The sequence below is a fragment of the Rana temporaria genome, chromosome 3, assembly GCF_905171775.1.
Source record: "Rana temporaria chromosome 3, aRanTem1.1, whole genome shotgun sequence".
Lineage (NCBI taxonomy): Eukaryota > Metazoa > Chordata > Amphibia > Anura > Ranidae > Rana > Rana temporaria.
Genome location: NC_053491.1, coordinates 489,251,427 through 489,272,898, shown reverse-complemented (window position 1 = coordinate 489,272,898; position 21,472 = coordinate 489,251,427). Strand labels below are relative to the sequence as shown.

Sequence of the window (21,472 nt, the reverse complement as noted above, 5' to 3'; positions counted from 1 at the left end):
TATCTACATACTATGGGATATGTAGTGGAATTTTTATTTGTTTTATACTACAAATGGCAGAGATAAAGGACTTCTAGTGGGACTGTGATAGTTCAATCTGACACTAACTGACACTGGGGGGAAGTGACATCACCAGTGACACTAATTCAGTGATCAGTGCTAGAAATATGACACTGGCTGGGAAGGGGGTAACATCTCGGGGTGATGAAGGGGTTAAATATGTTCCATAACTCGGTGTAATGTGTGCACAGTGTGCTGCTTTATAATAATGATCTCTGACAGATCACTCCATCTGTACACAACTCAACACAGAGCTCTGAGCTGTGATTGGACACAGACGATCAGTTGATCCCGGGTGTGAATCATTGGCTGGGATGCTGTGTCCAATCACAGCGGGAGGGGTAAACATGCACCTAAACCATGGAGTAGGCAGAGACATACCAGCACATCACTTTGCCTACAGCATCTCCCGTCCTCAGTACAGCGCCCTCCATCCTCAATACAATGCCGCCCTGTCCTCAGTACAGCAACCCCCCCCCCCGTCCTCAGTACAGCAACCCCATCCTCAGTACAGCACCCCCCATCCTCAGTACAGCACCCCTTGTCCTCAATACAGCACCCCCCATCCTCAGTACAGCACCCCCCATCCTCAGTACAGCAACCCCCCATCCTCAGTACAGCACCACCCGTCCTCAGTACAGCAACCCCCCCCCCCCCGTCCTCAGTACAGCAACCCCGTCCTCAGTACAGCAACCCCATCCTCAGTACAGCACCCCCCATCCTCAGTACAGCACCCCTTGTCATCAGTACAGCACCCCCTGTCCTCAGTACAGCAACCCCCCATCCTCAGTACAGTGACCCCCCTCCTCAGTACAGCAACCCCCCATCCTCAGTACAGCACCCCCGTCCTCAGTACAGCACCCCCTGTCCTCAGTACAGCACCCCCCATCCTCAGTACAGTGACCCCCCTCTTCAGTACAGCAACCCCCCATCTTCAGTACAGCACCCCCTGTCCTCAGTACAGCAACCCCCCCATCCGCTGTACAGCAATCCCCGTCCTCAGTACAATGCCCTCTGTCCTCAGTACAGCAAACCCCCCTGTCCTCAGTATAGTGCCCCTGTCTGCAGTAAAGCAACCCCCCGTCCTCAGTACAGCGACCCCCCCTCCTCAGTACAGCGACCCCCCCTCCTCAGTACAACAACCCCCTATCCTCAGTACAGCACACCCTGTCCTCAGTACAGCACCCCCCTCCTCAGTACAGCGCCCCCCATCCTCAGTACAGCAATCCCCCCTATCCTCAGTACAGCACCCCCCCTCCTCAGTACAGCAATCCCCCCTATCCTCAGTACAGTACCCCCCTATCCTCAGTACAGCACCCCCTTATCCTCAGTACGGCACCCCTATCCTCAGTACAGCACCCCCTTATCCTCAGTACAGCACCCCCTGTCCTCAGTACAGCAATCCCCCTATCTTAAGTACAGCACCCCCCATCCTCAGTACAGGGCCCCTCCATCTTCAGTACAGGGCCCCTCCCATCCTCAGTATAATGTGGCCGGGCGATCGGTAAGTGAATAATATTTGCACTAGAACATATATATGATTTTCAGGAAGATGGAAGTTTAATGCCGACATTCCATGGAACTGTAAAACATTGTGTGGAGATCTGTGTGTGTCTCAGTCTCGGTCCTGATAGTTGGGATGAAGGGGGACAAACAAGGACAATGAGATTGTGATTAGAGACATGGATTATATTCTTCTTCCAACATAAACATCAACTTCCATCATCACCACAAATAGAAATTGGGAAATAATAAACAATCACTTTTACACACAAATCCACATTACAAAGTAATCTTTTTTTTTTGTTTACAAACTTTTATTAAAGAAATAAATGATGGTACAAATCAAACAATTAAGGCATATACAAAATGAAGGTTAAGGCATATAAGAAGTCAGTACGAATACACACATCAGCAAAGTTATCTTAACCACTTAACCGCCTATTTACATCCACAAAATGGCACGTACAGGCAGATGGGCGTATATATACGTCCCCGCCTTCTAGCGGGTCGGGGGTCCGATCGGGACCCCCCTCCGCTGCGTGCGGCGGGCGGATTCCCGCGGGGAGCGATCCGGGACGATGGCGCGGCTATTCGTTTATAGCCGCCCCGACGCGATCGCTCCCCGGAGCTGAAGAACGGGGAGAGCCGTATGTAAAGACGGCTTCCCCGTGCTTCACTGTGGCGGCTGCATCGATCGAGTCATCCCTTTTATAGGGAGACTCGATCGATGACGTCAGTCCTACAGCCACACCCCCCTACAGTTGTAAACACACACTAGGTGAACACTAACTCCTACAGCGCCCCCTTGTGGTTAACTCCCAAACTGCAACTGTAATTTTCACAATAAACAATGCAATTTAAATGCATTTTTTGCTGTGAAAATGACAATGGTCCCAAAAATGTGTCAAAATTGTCCGAAGTGTCCGCCATAATGTCGCAGTCACAAAAAAAATCGCTGATTGCCGCCATTAGTAGTAAAAAAAATAATAATAATAAAACTATCCCCTATTTTGTAAACGCTATAAATTTTTCGCAAACCAATTGATAAACGCTTATTGCGATTTTTTTTACCAGAAATAGGTAGAAGAATACGTATCGGCCTAAACTGAGGAAAAACATTTATATATGTTTTTGGGGGATATTTATTATAGCAAAAAGTAAAAAATATTGAATTTTTTTCAAAATTGTCGCTCTATTTTTGTTTATAGCGCAACAAATAAAAACCGCAGAGGTGATCAAATACCACCAAAAGAAAGCTCTATTTGTGGGGAAAAAAGGACGTCAATTTTGTTTGGGAGCCACGTCGCACGACCGCGCAATTGTCTGTTAAAGCGACGCAGTGCCAAATTGTAAAAACGCCTTTGGGCATTTAGCAGCATATTGGTCCGGGGCTTAAGTGGTTAAGCAGATACTTCACCAGAAAGTACAAAATCTCTTGTATTTCTACAAATCCCAACATAATGGATCAGTATGTGCTGCAGGCTGCAGTCCCTGGAGCTCCACAGGATGTGGAGGTCACATGTTTCCTGTCTACAGTGGAGCTCCACTCTGCAGCCACACCCCTCTCCCAGCTACAGCCATTCATTGTTTGTTACAATAAAGTTCAATAATAATAAAAAAAAGAGTGAAGGGCACATGCTTCCTATAAAACGTGGAGATCCACTCTGTAGCCACACCCCTCTCAGGAATAAGGAAGTAGGAAAGTGGGTGGAATACAATGAAATACGATGTTCCAGGAAGTTGGGTCTTAGAGACATTTCCTGAGGTGTGGAGAAGAGATCTACAGACTCCAACATTTCCATAGAGAAGGTGAGTGAGAGACGAGAACATTTCCATAGAGAAGGGAAGTGAGAGACGAGAACATTTCCATAGAGAAGGTAAGTGAGAGACGGCAACATTTCCATAGAGAAGGTAAGTGAGAGACGGCAACATTTCCATAGAGAAGGTAAGTGAGAGACGGCAACATTTCCATAGAGAAGGGAAGTGAGAGACGAGAACATTTCCATAGAGAAGGTGAGTGAGAGACGAGAACATTTCCATAGAGAAGGGAAGTGAGAGACGAGAACATTTCCATAGAGAAGGTAAGTGAGAGACGAGAACATTTCCATAGAGAAGGTAAGTGAGAGACGGCAACATTTCCATAGAGAAGGGAAGTGAGAGACGAGAACATTTCCATAGAGAAGGTAAGTGAGAGACGAGAACATTTCCATAGAGAAGGGAAGTGAGAGACGAGAACATTTCCATAGAGAAGGGAAGTGAGAGACGAGAACATTTCCATAGAGAAGGTAAGTGAGAGACGGCAACATTTCCATAGAGAAGGGAAGTGAGAGACGAGAACATTTCCATAGAGAAGGGAAGTGAGAGACGGCAACTAGGGTTGCCACCTTTTCTTAAAACCAAACCCGAACACTTTACTGGCGCAGGACAATTTTCAGCTCTAAGCGCTGTCATTCTACAATGTACACAAACTAAATGTTTATAATTTTTTCACAAATAGAGATTCCTTTTGGTGGTATTTGATCACCTCTGGGGTTTATGTTTTTTTGCTAAACAAACTAAAAAATACCAATTTAAAAAAATATATATATTAGTTTCTGTCATAAAATTTTTGTTTTCCCCTTCACTGATAAGGTGGCACTGACGGGCATTGATGAGGAGGCACTGATATGTAGAATTGATGGGCACCAAAAGATGGCACTGATGGGCGCCTGTATTACTGCCAGGTGTTACTGCTGGGTATTGGCGCTGTAATGGGCACTGATTGGCACTGTGGTGGGCTCTGGTACTGTGGTGGGCACTTGCAGACTTTTTTATTTGGGCACTGATTGGTAGCTGATTGGCACATCTGAGGGGGCTGTGCTGATGATCAGCACAGACCACCCCTCTGACAGGGAGAGCCACAGATTGTCTCTCCCTGTCAGTGCGAACCAAGGAATGGTTCCTTAGGATCCTTATCACAATCGGTGATGCTAAAATGATGTTTTTTATTTTTGTTGCATTTTCCCCTCGGACCTACAGCGACTCCACTTCCAAGTGCAATTTTAAGTGCACTTTGCACTACAAGTACTGTAAAGTAAAGTATTTTCCTTTTTCTCCTTTTACTCTCCTTTTCATCACCTGACCTCTGCCTCTCTGTAGACATCTTATTGGCTGATACTTTGGTGATGATTAGTACCAGTGTTGGCTATGAATGGCACAGATTTGTGGGGGTGACACCTAGAAATACGAGTCTATAAAGTGTGGCCCTAAACAGGGTAAGATTCCTTTGTGACCCTGATATACCAATCGGATGAATGCCGGGATGAAGGTTCTGATTGGCCCTCGTAGTTATGGGTTGTAAATGTCAGAAATCCATCCAATTCTAATCTATTCTGATTGGACAACCAGTCAGCCAATTGTTATCCACAGAAGGAAACAGAATTCTCCTCATTGGTTCCATTCATCTCACTACAAATTAGTTTATTATTGTTTGTGCTCCTTCCAGGTGATGTCATCTCGGGTCATCTTCTGATGTCATGGCGACCTCTTCCTCCTCCTACTCCTCCTCACAAGGTATGACTGCCGATCCTGACAATCCTTTCCAATGTTTTCCTCCATCTCATATCTCCAGAGATTGGAATTAGATGATAGGACGTCTTATGTCTCCGTAGTCTGGACATTTCCTGTAGACATCGGGTCAGTCCTCCCATTAGAAGAGTTCAGGAGCTTCATCAATTCCACCATCACATTCCCGTGTCTTCAGATTTTATTTATCATTGATGGAAAGGATCTTCTGAGATGGTCCAGTGACCCCATAATGACTGGAGGACCCCAAATTTTATGGTGATTTGTGTATTGGTCGGGAATCCTTTGTCTATAATCCTAAGGAGAACACACCCCCGTGTCACATGACACATACTGCTGGGAGATTTGGGGGATAAAAGTTCTTAGTTTACACGGATCAGACTCATCATTATTCAGGGGGAAGGTTTTATTATTTTCTTTTAGTTTACTATGAAACAATCAATAAACATGTTTAAAATGATCCTCCATACATATACATTAGGAGGTCTCTATATAAAATAATATAATTATAATAATATATAAAATAATTACTATGGGTTTGTGTCATTTGCACAGTCATCACTAATAATCCCCGTAATTTGTCTAATAGATTTACTTCCTATGATCATCCGCTCATAATGTTATTTTCTTGAAATACCTCAACCAGTAAGATATGACATTATGACTACTAGATGGGGCCCCCCTAGGTGTTTGCACCCAATATTATTTTATCTGAGAGGTAACTTGCCACTATGGAGGCAATCATATGAGATTATCACAGGGAATCCAATCTCTATAGGATAATGTACATATAGACATATTGGGGGATATTTTCCTTTCCCTTCTATATGCTCTTTATAGCATTGCCGGCCCCCAGTACAGACTTATATGCTGTCATGTGTCAGAAATCATCCAATCAGGATGAATGTTTATGGTTTTGATTGTCCTCTCTGCAGGGTCGGCTCCTGGTGTCCTGGGAAATGACTCACCAACCCCCGGGGATCTCATCATAGATTCTCTGGAGGATCTGAAAGGAAGTGACTTCAAGAGATTTAGGAACAAATTGTCTGATTTCTCCTATGGAAATAAACGTCCCATCCCCCGAGGAAAACTGGAAAATGCAGACTGGATCACCACCAAGGACCTCCTGATAGCCACATATGGAGAAGAAGGGGCTCTGGATGTCACCATTGATGTCCTTACACAGATCGGTCTGATGGGACCCGCAAATGACCTCCAGAGCAGAGCACAACATGGTGAGTTCCCATCTATAATGTCCATTTGCTACCAATTCCTGATCACTATCTGTGTGAGGAAGAACTAGGAAAACCCAGTGACCAATCAGGAGCTTCCAACTGGACAAACCCAATCCCGCTGACAGTATGCACTTATGGGGCCTCACAGAAGGTGGTCTTTATTCTGAGGGCCACATATCTGCATACCTCTCTTTGTGCTGCACAGAGACTAGGATCTTACCAAGAGCCCCGGGGATCGTATTAATTATCAAAATCTGGGACTCCTGATTCCCTGCCACATGATCGCTGTGATACCTTCTGATTTCCAGTCATAGTAATAAGTCTCTGTGCAGCCCCCCTGTGTTTTCTTTCTTTTCTAAATGGAGGGAAAGATACATTGGTTACCATACAGGATATATTATATAATACATTGTATACATACAGGATATATTATATAATACATTGTATACATACAGGATATATTATATAATACATTGTATACATACAGGATATATTATATAATACATTGTATACATACAGGATCTATTATATAATTTATGGTCGTTACCCTCTGACCGAGAGAGATGTGGATCACATAAACACGCGACAAGACTTACAACATAAATAGACCTGAAGTGTGCCTTGGTGGTCTGGTCAGTATGCCAAGAAAAGGGGGCAAACCCAAGGTAAGTAATGGGTAGTTAATTGAAGAAGGATATGCTGAGAAGTGCCCTGAAAAAGGGGAGGGCGGGAGGGTGTCGAATGCGATTGAATGCGCAGACTCACGGACATGAGGTGAGCTGGGAAGAGTCGGCCCAGTGACGTGTAGTACCGCACACTGAACCGACAAAGAGCATGTGTGAGTGGGCTGCTTAAATACCCTCCGGGCTCCTCCCATAAACTCAGGCCACCATACTGGCCTTCTTATTTATTATTATTATACAGGATTTATATAGTGGCGACAGTTTACGCAGCACTTTACAATATAAAAGGGAGTATTTTTTGTTAGGCCGTACTACGGGTAGAAACCACAACCAATGCCGTGTACAAACGGCTGGAATGTCCGACAGAAAAAGTCAGATGGGAGCTTTTCATCGGAAATTCCAAAAATGTGTATGCTCTATCAGACTTTTGCTGGTGGAATTTCCGCTAGCAAAGGTTTGATAGGAATTTTTTCTGTCGGAAAATTGAGAACCTGCTATCGGGAAATCCGATTGGCTGTATGCTTTTCCGATGCACCAAAAACCATGAATGCTCTGAAGCAAGTACGAGAAGGGAGCACTCGGTTTGATAAAACTAGCGATCATAATGGAGATAGCACATTTGTTACACTGTAATGGACTGCAAAGCATGAAGGCTGAAAAGCGCGAATCGTCTCTCGCCAAACTTTCACTAACACGGGATTAGCAAAAGCAGCCCAACCGATGGTGCTGCTGAAATAGAATTTCCGTTTTATAGTGGCGTCGTATGTGTTGTACATCACCGCATTTTTTTTGATGGTCAGAATTTGGTGTAACCATGTGTATGCGAGACAAGCTTGAGCGTAATTCTGTCGGAAAAACCTTTAGAGTTTTTTCTATGGGAAAACTGGTCGTGTGTATGGGGCATAACAGTGTTTGTGCCAGTGTTACCAAATGAAGCCCAATTTGCCCAAAAATAAATATGATATAATCCTCCTGGATACACAATATAGTTGGGATGATTGTACAGATTTACAAACACGGGTCTAAATTGCAAAATTGTGTTCAGGCATTAACATTTGTCTAACCCTCAGTCACTAAGGGGTTAAACCATGTTTACTGAGGAGTTTACGGAATGAAATAAATTTGGGTATAAAATTGTGGAGGAAGGAAAAGGCTACAGAGTTCAGGAACAATTTAAAAGCAGAGTAACACTTCTCCAGGATGCCGGCAGTCAGTCACCATAACACAATGACGTCACTCAGCATGCCGAGCAGAGCAATACAATCACAGCCACTTCCCTATTATAAAGAACCTCCATATTTATAGCTGTATTTCTGGGAGACCCTCATGACTGTTGCTCGGGGTTCTTGTGCCCCATTCATCCACCTGAGCCTCCATCAGAAAGAGGAGTCAAGGCTCCAGATTCTAGGTGTGTGCCTGTAATCCCTGCATAGAGAATTGGGGGCTTTTCTGGTCCCCCCACCATGGTCACATGTCACTGCAATGTGCTGAGATGTTACCAGGCAGACAAAGACACTCCCCATCACCTGGAGGAGGAGAGACTCCAATCTACAGAGGGTTGGTGGGATGATGGTGTCTGGGAGGATCTGCTACACTAATAACTTTCTTAGTTATTATTTCAGAGGTTTGTCAGGACTAATAATCACTTCCCTGATCTTATTTCCAGCCAAACTAAAGAAGACGACACATGGCAAAACATTATCAGGTTAGTAGGACATCCACATCTCATATGAAATCTCTTTTGGGTGAACATTTTGTTTATTGTAGTTTGGATCAGTGGTGGAACTACCAGGGTAGCAAAGGTCACCCTGACATTCCAACACTGTAGGGGGACCCAAGACGGCAGGAAGGTGGGCCACTGCAGAACATGGCTCAGTTTACACTGCTGTGATCCCAAAGTTGTGCAACTTGCTTGAAATTTCCTTGTGACTTTCTTGTGATTTTATGATTTAACATTGTAGTCTATGGCACTCAAATCACACCAAAGTCACAGAAAAGTATTGCAGAAACCTTTTTCTTTGTTGCTGTGACTTAAGTCGCATTCATTAGGACAACACCCATTGAAATAAATGTGTTTGATTTATCATGCGATGTGTTGCAAGTCACATGATAAGTCACAGCAGTCTGAACTAGGGCTTATAAAGGGCCCCAACAACAGGAACAAGTGGAAAGGGCCATGGGCTGAAGAAAAGAGCCCCAGCCTTGGAGGAAAGAGCACTGGGATCAGAGGAAAGGGCCTGGGACTGATGGAAAAGGGCCCCAGCAGTCATGGGTTCTTGCACTGGGTCTCTGAAGGTTCTAGTTACTACTCTGGTCTGGATGGTATGTCCATAGTTTAGATGCTTCCACAATTCTCCTGTATTTCATGGGATATCTTCTTTTAGGGTTCCATTCTTTAGATTTATGGTTAGAATACAATATTTCCAACTCTGTCTTATAAATAATATTTTATGTGTGTATGAGGAATAAAATATTCTCCTTTCTCTCATAAAGACATCAGTAAGGAACACAGAGAGTCTGAGAAGTTCCAGAGGATTAAAGAATATAATTCCCGTATGGGGGAGGCTGTTCATCTACAGGAAAGATTCACCAAGTTATTGATGATAATTGGACCCCAGAATAAAGAGGGAAAAGAAGAAGAAATTAGTTCAGGGAGAAGACATCTACAGACCATGGAGAAAAGACCCCCAACCACAATCCCGGCCCTCTTTGACCCTGATAAATGTGGGTTCATCCCTAAGATTGTTGTGTTAGAAGGAGCTGCTGGGATTGGAAAAACAATGACCTCCAAGAAGATCATGCTGGACTGGGCCTCTGGAAAGCTCTACCAAGACCAGTTTGACTTTGTGTTTTATCTGAGCTGTCGAGAAATCAACACCATCCCTGGAAACATAAGTCTTGTGGGACTTTTATCCAGATCCTGCAGACTGAGTTCAGATGACCTGGTGTCTATTCTGGAGGATCCTGGAAGTCAGAGAAAACTTCTCATCGTAGTTGATGGGTTTGATGAACTGAGGTGGACTCTGGAGGAGGAATCTGAGGGTTGTCCTGACATTTCTATGGAAACCCACAAAGAAATAATTCTCCAAAGCTTGCTCAGGAGACAGCTTCTCCCAGAATCTTCTCTGATCATCACCACAAGGTCACTGGCCATGGAGAAACTTAACACATTCATCGATGATTCTCGCAATGTGGAAATCCAGGGATTTACAAGGGAAGATCGGGAGGAATATGTCCATAAATTCTATGGAAATAAAGAAGATGCAGACAAGGTTCTCAGTATAATAAAAGACGATGACGTTGTGTACACCATGTGTGCCGTGCCCATCACATGCTGGATTGTCTGCACTGTAATGAAACAAGAAATAAGAAAAGATTTGGCTTTAATTCGGTGTCATACGACGACTTCAATTTACCTTCTCTTCCTGGAGGTTTTACTAACCCATCACAGCAAGAAGCAGCCGTCTGTACGCAGGAAACAATCCTGTCTGAAGAAGCTGTGTGCTCTGGCCAATCAGGGACTTCGGAACCAACAAATCTTATTTGAGAAGAAAGATCTCGAAAGACATGGACTTTCTCTGGATGAGGTGGAGTCTGTATTTCTGAATGAGAACATCTTTCATTGGGACGTCCGAACCCAGACCTGCTACAGCTTCATCCACCTGAGTGTACAGGAGTTCCTTGCTGCTCTCTATTATGGGATGGATGATGGGTCTGGGTCTATGGAAGGGACTTTCCTCCTGGAGATCTGTGAAGGGAAATCACTCCGTGACTTCAGTTCATATTACTCACATTTATCATTATCTGTACAATTCCTGTTTGGTCTCTTAAATGAAAATCCAGTGAAGACGTTCTCAGAGATCACAGGAATCCCCATCTCACTCCGAGCCAAACCTGCAATGATAGAATGGGCTATGGAGGACATGAATCAGATCTTCCATACTCAGACCATCTTCTGTCTGTATGAGACTCAGGATGAGGACTTCATTAGGAGAGTCATGTCTCGTTGTACAGAATTGTCTCTGTGCAGCTCACTTACTGATCACTTGTGGAAGGACAGGAATTATTCCAAGCAGCTGAACTATTGCTTGAAGACTTTGAAGAGAGAAAGTTTTCAGTCTTTACGTTTTGAATTTCTCACTGTGGGTCCAGAGTGCCAGAAACTTCTCTCTCCATTCCTACACAGGAGTCGGGAGGTCAGGTAAGTGAGTGTGAGGAAATCCTAACTGAATTCAGAGAATGGGCAGGAACCTGCATACAGTATAATGGTGATTATCAGACATGTTCTCCATCTACCACACTTGTTAGAAGTCCTGGGATCTCACGCTTTCCTCAGCCCTAAGCCCTGGTTCACACATCAGCAATTTTCCAGCGACATTCTGATGACATGTAAAGTCGCAGGTCCGGTGAAAACACAGATTTTATTGGATGTTGTCTTAATTGCTGCGTTTTGAGTCACTGCGACAAAAGAAAATACTTCCTGCACTACTTTTTGGGTGATTCTTGTGCTGCACGACTCCCATAGACTTCAATGTAAAATCGCCAGAAAGTCGCACATTTGTCTGAATCTTTTAAGCCCCATACACACGGACGGATAATCCGCTGAAAACGGTCCGCCCGGAGATTTCTGTCTGATGGTTGTACACACCATCAGACAGAAATTCGCACGTAAACAATACACGGGGCGTGGCTGGGGCCCTTTTCCATCAGTCCCAGGCCCTTTCCTCTGATCCCAGGGCTCTTCCCTCCAAGGCTGGGGCTCTTCCCTCTGAGGTCCGCTGGACCGGTTTCAGCGGACATGTCCGCCCGGAGATTTCTGTCTGATGGTTGTACACACCATCAGACAGAAATCCGCGCGTAAACAATACACGAGGCGTGGCCGCGCCGTCGCCAGGACGATGACGCGGCGACGTGCGCGGCCCTGGAAGTTCAATGCTTCCACGCATGCGTCTAATCAGTACGACGCATGCAAGGGATGGCGGTCGGTCGGACGTGTCCGGTGAGTCTGTACAGACGACCGAACACGTCCGACGGACAGGTTTCCAGCGGACAGATTTCTTAGCATGCTAAGAAATTTTTATCCGCTGGAAACTGTCCGATCCGCCGGACAATTGTCTGCTCGGGCCTACACACGTCCGGATCTGTCCGCTGGAACTGGTCCGGCGGACCAGTTTCAGCGGATTGATCCGGTCGTGTGTACGGGGCCTAGGACTCTTCTGTGACTTCTGAGGCTTCTTTATCCCTCACCTCTCCTCCCTGGTCATCCTTGTTGCCTAAAATCTTCCTCCCATCACATCCCAGTCACACCTGAGCATAGCGGAAACGCACCTTCCCACTTCAAATATTTGTGTATTTTTCATGTGTAAGCACACATTGTGTATAGGGAGCCCATTCACTGGAATGTTCTGCCCGACATGCAACAAACACCCCAAAGTAGCTGAAGAATCTTCTCAGTCATGGAGTGTCATGCATCTTGGCAGCAAAACATGCGTCTGATAACTGTGATTGGGGGTCATTAACAATTATCTGGCATTTGCATCTGCATGTTTTTGAATACGAGGAACCCACACAGACAATGTGCGCTTATTCATACGTCTAAAAATGCATAGCAACGCACGCCACACATGCACAGTTTTAAATGAATGACAACCCAGGTGCAATGTGCCTTGCTGTGCGTTTTTTGAAACATATGGCAGAGCGCATGTTTTTTTGCAGTCTGCCATGCATTCAAAAATGTGCAAATGAATAGCGCAAGCACGACGCACATTTATGAAACGCACAGCCAAGCATGAATTTTCTTGCAGGTTGTTGGAAATGCACAGATGTGAATGAATGGTAATGCATTTACAACTGTCCGGCAATCTGAAATACAACACATGCTTTGCTACATGTTTCGTGTGGCAATGCACATCACACTTGCATTACCTTTAATTTGCATCTTCATGAAAACGCATGCTTTGCTGTGCATTTAGAAATGTGCAGCAACAGGCGTTGCACTTGTGACACCATTCATTGGCGTCTGCACATTTCTGAATGCACAGTAACCTGCAGGAAAACGCATGCTTTGTCACACATTTTGGAAACATGCATCGTGCTTGGCTCGCCATTTTTGCAGTACAAGCGTGATGAACGTTTGCAGCACATTTCTGAAACGTGCGGCAAAGCACACAATTTCTTTGCAGTTGATGTGCATTCAGAATCACGCAGATGTAATTGCAGCCTGATTGTTAATGACGCCCCAATCATGGTTAGCAGACGCATGTTTTGCCATGTGACAAAACACGCTATAAACACGGACCCATCAAAGTCACATAGGAATGCTTCTCAGTAAAGTCACTTTGAAGTCACACCTGGTCGCCGATAAGTTGTAGAGCAAAGTCCGGCTGGAAGTCGCTGTGACTTTCATGTTGTGCTGTGTGAACCAGAGCTAAATGGTGGTTCCCACATATCACCTTCTACACAACTTCTGGGAACAATCACATCATATTAACCCTTTCCCTGCCCCCAATTATATCATTTATCACACAGAACATTTGGAGAGAAAGCTTAGTGTTCAGACATGTGGGGGAGGGAATTAATGCCAGGGGTGTGACATCATCATCCCAACATTGGAGGAGCCAATTGTCTGCAGAAGTGGGCGGAGATGAGAATGTCTGGACTGCATTTTATATCTGGAACCAAAGTGATGTTCCAGGATTTTCCAGAAGCTGTTGAATAATGGAAACCCCTGTGTAGGAAGGCCGGAGACCCTGTATACATACCAGGGGCTTTCTTTAAGTTTTGTCTGTAGTGTGACTTCAAAGACCGCTCATAGCCACCAATGAGAAGTCCTCATCAGGTCCAGTATGAGACGGTCGAGCCAGAGGGAAGGCAGCCATGTGGAAGGGAAATGTTGGGGGAAATGTTGGGTGTTACATTGTTATTCTTGGTGTCAGAGGTCATACATTCTTGGTGGTAATTATTATCTCATTATTGGCTTTTAGATTTCTGTGTTGTACTATTTCCAGTAAAGATTGTCCGGGAGAGGACAAAGCAGAAGAAGAAGAAGAAGAAGATTCCTCCTCTTCGGGATATAAAATGAAGTGTGATTCTCTTTCCTTTCTGATGAACCCGGAGAGTAAAATTCAGGAATTGGGGTAAGAGAAATGTGTGATCTGCAGTGATGGGGAAATGTGACGTCTTGTGATTGTTCCCGTCTCTCAGTGTCTCCTTCTATTTCTGGGTGTCCTCCATACTCACCCATGTAGAATCTCCCATCACCTGTCCTCTTCTCATGTCTTCTCCTCTCTCTGAGGGAATCTTTCTCTTTGTAATCTCATCCATGGGATTTGTGGTTTCCCTTATAGTAGAACAGTGACCAGGCTCTGTACATATGGAATGACCATCCATATTCCTAACAAGCAGGAAATAGGATAGAATAAAAACCCTTAGTACTCGCTCACACGTGATGATGATGAAGGAAGCAATGCTCAGTAACACTTCTATGACATTTATGATGTGTCTTCATTGTGTTTATGAAGCTCTGAAAACACTATAGGAATGCTGGATACATGTCCAGATGAGGGGTTGCTCTTCTAGTGGGAGGGGTCTAAAGAGGAAGTGATGTAGAGGAAATGATCTCCTCTGATATGTGGTTTTCGAATATATTACAATAATTATATAAAATGAAAACCAGCCGCCATGTCATCATACTCACTATCGCTCTCCTGCCCCCTGGAGGACAGATTTCCCAGTCTGAGGATAATACCCGCTTGGTGACTTGTTACCAGATCTGTATTATTTGTATGTGTCACAATAGCTGGGATACTCGGGTCATTAGAAGTTTATTAATAACTAGAAAATGCATTTCCTGAGGAAAATGCGCGTGGGAATGCTGAATAGCTGAATTGCTGAGCCCGCACCAAAGCCATTCACCATAACCACTACAGTATCTTTAGGACATACAAGCAGTGTTCCTTCAGTACTTATAAAGCCTATCACACAGCTCCTTTCTCTATCTGCAATATAGAGAGTGTCCTGACTTGTCTGGTCACCCCTCCCCCCTCAAGAGACTTTCTCCACATGAGGTGGGGGAGGAGAACTGCACTGAGGTAAAAGGAAGCTATTTAGGGAATCAAAATACCATTAGAAACGCTTTCATCCACACACAAAATCAGTTATTGAAGCCTTCAAACAAACCTTAATAAATCCACAACCGTATATGCGATCGATACAGCGACTTCACCGTTTGAAAGACACGGCCCTTGTGAACGCATCGATATGAAATTTATGTTGATAAACTTAAAAATGTGGCCATGTCAGCGATTTAAAAAAGAGCGTCTTTGTGTGTTTTGCAGAAACATTTTTTAGACTTTTTAACATGACGGTCAATGGGAGGGATTTTGAGGCACTTGTCCTTTAGAAGCTCCTGGAACTAAAAGTCAAATGCCTATCGCAAAACTGATCACATTGCCTGAAACCAGACAACAATACCTACGTTTTGATATATAAATTGTGTATGACAAGTCGATCTTGTGGGCGTGAGAGCAATTTGTTTCCCCTTTTTTTAAAGATAATTTTTTTTTCAATGATCTGCACTCTAAAGGTCACATGACACACTCTAAAGCTGTTCCATAGGATTACATTATAACCGATACAATTTTCTGAAAAGATCACTAAACGTAAATTGCGTTTTCACAAAAACCGTAAAAGATATCAATCTAAAAAGTCATGTTTGGATAGCTGAATATTTTGTGACCGCTTTAAAGTTTGTTTGGTGTCTGTAAGTGAAAGTATGAAGGAGCTGAAACTTTTGGCAGAACGTGTGTTTTGAAGCGGTAAAAAGGATGTTCTCATTGACTTCAATGTTAAAAAAAAGTGTCTAAAAGCTTAATATTTTAAAAAGTATAAATAGTACAAAAAAACTTGAAGTCCCATCGTTAGCTGAACATTTTAATAGTTGAATGGTCTCAATAGCTGAAAGTATGCAGAAGTTACGCAGAGCCAAAAAAAAATACGTAATAAAGGAGAAAAATAATAAAACTAGACAATGCATTTCCTGAGGAAAATGCAATGCGTGGGAATGCTGAATTGCTGAGCCCGTGCCAAAGCCATTCACCATAACCACTACACGATCTTTAGGACACACAGCTCCTTTCTCTATCTGCAAAGTAGAGAGTATCCTGACTTCCTGGTTGCCCCTCCCCCCCAGGTCAGTGAGGAAGAATATTGCACTGAGGTAGAAAGATATTTATGGAAAGAATTACCATTACAAACGCCTTTTAATTCACAGACCAAATACATGAATTAAGCCTTCAAACAAAACTTAATAAATCCACAACCGTACATGCGATCGATACAGCGACTACACCGTTCGAAACACAAGGCTTTTGTGAACGCATCGATATGAAATTTATGTTGATAAACTTAAAAATCTGGCCATGTCAGCGATTTAGAAAAGAGTGTCTTTGTGTGTTTTGCAGGAACATTTTTTAACATGAGAGTCAATGAGAGAAGATTTCAGGCTGTTGTCCTTTAGAAGCTCCAGGAACTAAAACTAAAATACATATCACAAAACTGATCACATTGCCTGAAACCAGACAAAAATACCTACGTTTTGATATATAAATTGTGTATGACAAGTAGATCTTGTGGGCGTGAGAGCAATTTGTTTCCCCTTTTTTTAAAGATAATTTTTTTTTGTGGATGATCTCCACTCTAAAGGTCACATGACACACTCTAAACCTGCTCCATAGGATTACATTATAACCGATAACATTTTCTGAAAAAATCACTAAACGTAAATTGCGTTTTCACAAAAACCGTAAAAGATATCAATCTGAAAAGTCATAGCCGGATAGCTGAATATTTTGTGACCGCTTTAAAGTTTGTTTGGTGTCTGTAAGTGAAAGTATGAAGGAGCTGAAACTTTTGACAGAACGTGTGTTTTGAAGCAGGAAAAAGGATGTTCTCATTGACTTCAATGTTAAAAAAAAAGTGTCTAAAAGCTTAATATTTTAAAAAGTATAAATAGTACAAAAAAACTTGAAGTCCCATCGTTAGCTGAACGAGACGCACATTTCAATAGTTGAATGGTCTCAATAGCTGAAAGTATGCAGAAGTTACGCAGAGCCAAAAAACGTACGGAATAAAATTAAAATTAAAATTAAGAAGAAGAATAATAAAAAACGAATATCAATACTGGGAATGCTTATTAAAGCATTCCCACTAAATATCAATACTGGGAATGCTTATTAAAGCATTCCCACTAATAAAAAACGAATATCAATACTGGGAATGCTTATTAAAGCATTCCCACTAATTAAGAAGAAGAATAATTAGTGGGAATGCTTTAATAAGCATTCCCAGTATTCATATCCGTAAATTTATTATTTTTATTATACCGTACGTTTTTTGGCTCTGCGTAACTTCTGCATACTTTCAGCTATTGAGACCATTCAACTATTAAAATGTTCGTCTCGTTCAGCTAACGATGGGACTTCTTCAAGTTTTTTTTGTACTATTTATACTTTTTAAAATATTAAGCTTTTAGACACTTTTTTTTAACATTGAAGTCAATGAGAACATCCTTTTTCCCGCTTCAAATCACACCCGCTGCCAAAAGTTTCAGCTCCTTCATACTTTCACTTACAGACACCAAACAAACTTTAAAGCGGTCACAAAATATTCAGCTATCCGGCTATGACTTTTCAGATTGATATCTTTTACGGTTTTTGTGAAAACGCAATTTATGTTTAGTAATTTTTTCAGAAAATTTTATCGGTTATAATGTAATCCTATGGAGCAGGTTTAGAGTGTGTCATGTGACCTTTAGAGTGCAGATCATTGAAAAAAAAATGATCTTTAAAAAAAGGGGAAACAAATTGCTCTCACGCCCACAAGATCTACTTGTCATACACAATTTTATATATCAAAATGTAGGTATTGTTGTCTGGTTTCAGGCAATGTGATCAGTTTTGCGATAGGCATTTGACTTTTAGTTCCAGGAGCTTCTAAAGGACAAGTGCCTCAAAATCCCTCCCATTGACCGTCATGTTAAAAAGTCTGAAAAAAATTTCTGCAAAACACACAAAGACGCTCTTTTCTAAAATCGCTGACATGGCCACATTTTTAAGTTTATCAACATAAATTTCATATCGATGCGTTCACAAAAGCCTTGTGTTTCAAACAGTGTAGTCGCTGTATCGATCGCATGTACGGTTGTGGATTTATTAAGCTTTGTTTGAAGGCTTAATTCATGTATTTGGTCTGTGAATTAAAAGCGTTTGTAATGCTATTTCTTTCCATAAATAGCTTTCTACCTCAGTGCAATATTCCTCCTCACTGACCCGGGGGGGGAGGAGAAACCTCTTGAGGGGGGAGGGGCGACCAGGAAGTCAGGATACTCTCTACTTTGCAGATAGAGAAAGGAGCTGTGTGTCCTAAAGATAGTGTAGTGGTTATGGTGAATGGCTTTGGCGCGGGCTCAGCAATTCAGCTATTCAGCATTCCCACGTGCATTTTCCTCAGGAAATGCATTGTCTAGTTCCGTACGTTTTTTGGCTCTGCGTAACTTCTGCATACTTTCAGCTATTAAGACCATTCAACTATTAAAATGTTCGTCTCGTTCAGCTAACGATGGGACTTCTTCAAGTTTTTTTGTACTATTTATACTTTTTTAAATATTAAGCTTTTAGACACTTTTTTTTAACATTGAAGTCAATGAGAACATCCTTTTTTACCGCTTCAAATCACACGCAGTGCCAAAAGTTTCAGCTCCTTCATACTTTCACTTACAGACACCAAACAAACTTTAAAGCGATCCAAAATATTCAGCTATCCAAACATGACTTTTTAGATTGATTGATTGAAGGGGAAACAAATTGCTCTCACACCCACAAGATCTACTTGTCATACACAATTTATATATCAAAACGTAGGTATTGTTGTCTGGTTTCAGGCAATGTGATCAGTTTTGCGATAGGCATTTGACTTTTAGTTCCAGGAGCTTCTAAAGGACAAGAGCCTCAAAATCCCTCCCATTGACCGTCATGTTAAAAAGTCTAAAAAATGTTTCTGCAAAACACACAAAGACGCTCTTTTCTAAATCGCTGACATGGCCACATTTTTAAGTTTATAAACATATATTTCATATCGATGCCTTCACAAGGGCCGTGTCTTTCAAACGGTGAAGTCGCTGTATCGATCGCATGTACGGTTGTGGATTTATTAAGGTTTGTTTGAAGACGTAATTCATGTATTTGGTCTGTGAATTAAAAAGCGTTTGTAATGGTATTTCTTTCCATAAATAGCTTTCCTTACCTCAGTGCAGTCCTCCTCCCCCACCTCATGTGGAGAAAGCCTCTTGAGGGGGGAGGGGCGACCAGGCAAGTCAGGACACTCTCTATATTGCAGATAGAGAAAGGAGCTGTGTGATATTAGGCTTTAAGTACTGAAGGAACACTGCTTGTATGTCCTAAAGATAGTGTAGTGGTTATGGTGAATAGCTTTGGCGCGGGCTCAGCAATTCAGCTATTCAGCATTCCCACTCGCATTTTCCTCAGGAAATGCATTGTCTAGTTATTTTTATTATACCGTACGTTTTTTTGGCTCTGCGTAACTTCTGCATACTTTCAGCTATTGAGACCATTCAACTATTAAAATGTTCGTCTCGTTCAGCTAACGATGGGACTTCTTCAAGTTTTTTTGTACTATTTATACTTTTTAAAATATTAAGCTTTTAGACACTTTTTTTAACATTGAAGTCAATGAGAACATCCTTTTTCCCGCTTCAAATCACACCCGCTGCCAAAAGTTTCAGCTCCTTCATACTTTCACTTACAGACACCAAACAAACTTTAAAGCGGTCACAAAATATTCAGCTATCCGGCTATGACTTTTCAGATTGATATCTTTTACGGTTTTTGTGAAAACGCAATTTATGTTTAGTAATTTTTTCAGAAAATTTTATCGGTTATAATGTAATCCTATGGAGCAGGTTTAGAGTGTGTCATGTGACCTTTAGAGTGCAGATCATTGAAAAAAAAATGATCTTTAAAAAAAGGGGAAACAAATTGCTCTCACGCCCACAAGATCTACTTGTCATACACAATTTTATATATCAAAATGTAGGTATTGTTGTCTGGTTTCAGGCAATGTGATCAGTTTTGCGATAGGCATTTGACTTTTAGTTCCAGGAGCTTCTAAAGGACAAGTGCCTCAAAATCCCTCCCATTGACCGTCATGTTAAAAAGTCTGAAAAAAATTTCTGCAAAACACACAAAGACGCTCTTTTCTAAAATCGCTGACATGGCCACATTTTTAAGTTTATCAACATAAATTTCATATCGATGCGTTCACAAAAGCCTTGTGTTTCAAACAGTGTAGTCGCTGTATCGATCGCATGTACGGTTGTGGATTTATTAAGCTTTGTTTGAAGGCTTAATTCATGTATTTGGTCTGTGAATTAAAAGCGTTTGTAATGCTATTTCTTTCCATAAATAGCTTTCTACCTCAGTGCAATATTCCTCCTCACTGACCCGGGGGGGGAGGAGAAACCTCTTGAGGGGGGAGGGGCGACCAGGAAGTCAGGATACTCTCTACTTTGCAGATAGAGAAAGGAGCTGTGTGTCCTAAAGATAGTGTAGTGGTTATGGTGAATGGCTTTGGCGCGGGCTCAGCAATTCAGCTATTCAGCATTCCCACGTGCATTTTCCTCAGGAAATGCATTGTCTAGTTCCGTACGTTTTTTGGCTCTGCGTAACTTCTGCATACTTTCAGCTATTAAGACCATTCAACTATTAAAATGTTCGTCTCGTTCAGCTAACGATGGGACTTCTTCAAGTTTTTTTGTACTATTTATACTTTTTTAAATATTAAGCTTTTAGACACTTTTTTTTAACATTGAAGTCAATGAGAACATCCTTTTTTACCGCTTCAAATCACACGCAGTGCCAAAAGTTTCAGCTCCTTCATACTTTCACTTACAGACACCAAACAAACTTTAAAGCGATCCAAAATATTCAGCTATCCAAACATGACTTTTTAGATTGATTGATTGAAGGGGAAACAAATTGCTCTCACACCCACAAGATCTACTTGTCATACACAATTTATATATCAAAACGTAGGTATTGTTGTCTGGTTTCAGGCAATGTGATCAGTTTTGCGATAGGCATTTGACTTTTAGTTCCAGGAGCTTCTAAAGGACAAGAGCCTCAAAATCCCTCCCATTGACCGTCATGTTAAAAAGTCTAAAAAATGTTTCTGCAAAACACACAAAGACGCTCTTTTCTAAATCGCTGACATGGCCACATTTTTAAGTTTATAAACATATATTTCATATCGATGCCTTCACAAGGGCCGTGTCTTTCAAACGGTGAAGTCGCTGTATCGATCGCATGTACGGTTGTGGATTTATTAAGGTTTGTTTGAAGACGTAATTCATGT

At 42.3% G+C, this 21,472-nt stretch overlaps 1 protein-coding gene across 2 annotated transcripts in view; it reads left to right on the top strand.

The window, feature by feature from the left end:
- Nucleotides 1–3,221: 3,221 nt before the first annotated feature.
- LOC120933760 (NACHT, LRR and PYD domains-containing protein 3-like) overlaps nt 3,222–21,472 on the top strand; it is a 66,690-nt gene continuing 48,439 nt past the window's right edge. The window contains exons 1-6 of one of the 2 annotated variants that reach the window (XM_040347148.1): nt 3,222–3,372; nt 5,048–5,115; nt 6,063–6,362; nt 8,712–8,750; nt 9,539–11,246; nt 14,029–14,181. In XM_040347148.1, the coding sequence (XP_040203082.1) occupies nt 5,079–5,115; nt 6,063–6,362; nt 8,712–8,750; nt 9,539–11,246; nt 14,029–14,181 (2,237 nt within the window). In that variant the 5' untranslated portion in view covers nt 3,222–3,372; nt 5,048–5,078. Of the gene's footprint in view, nt 3,373–3,557; nt 3,577–5,047; nt 5,116–6,062; nt 6,363–8,711; nt 8,751–9,538; nt 11,247–14,028; nt 14,182–21,472 lie in introns of those variants that run through there. The other variant, XM_040347149.1, reaches the window with a different exon arrangement.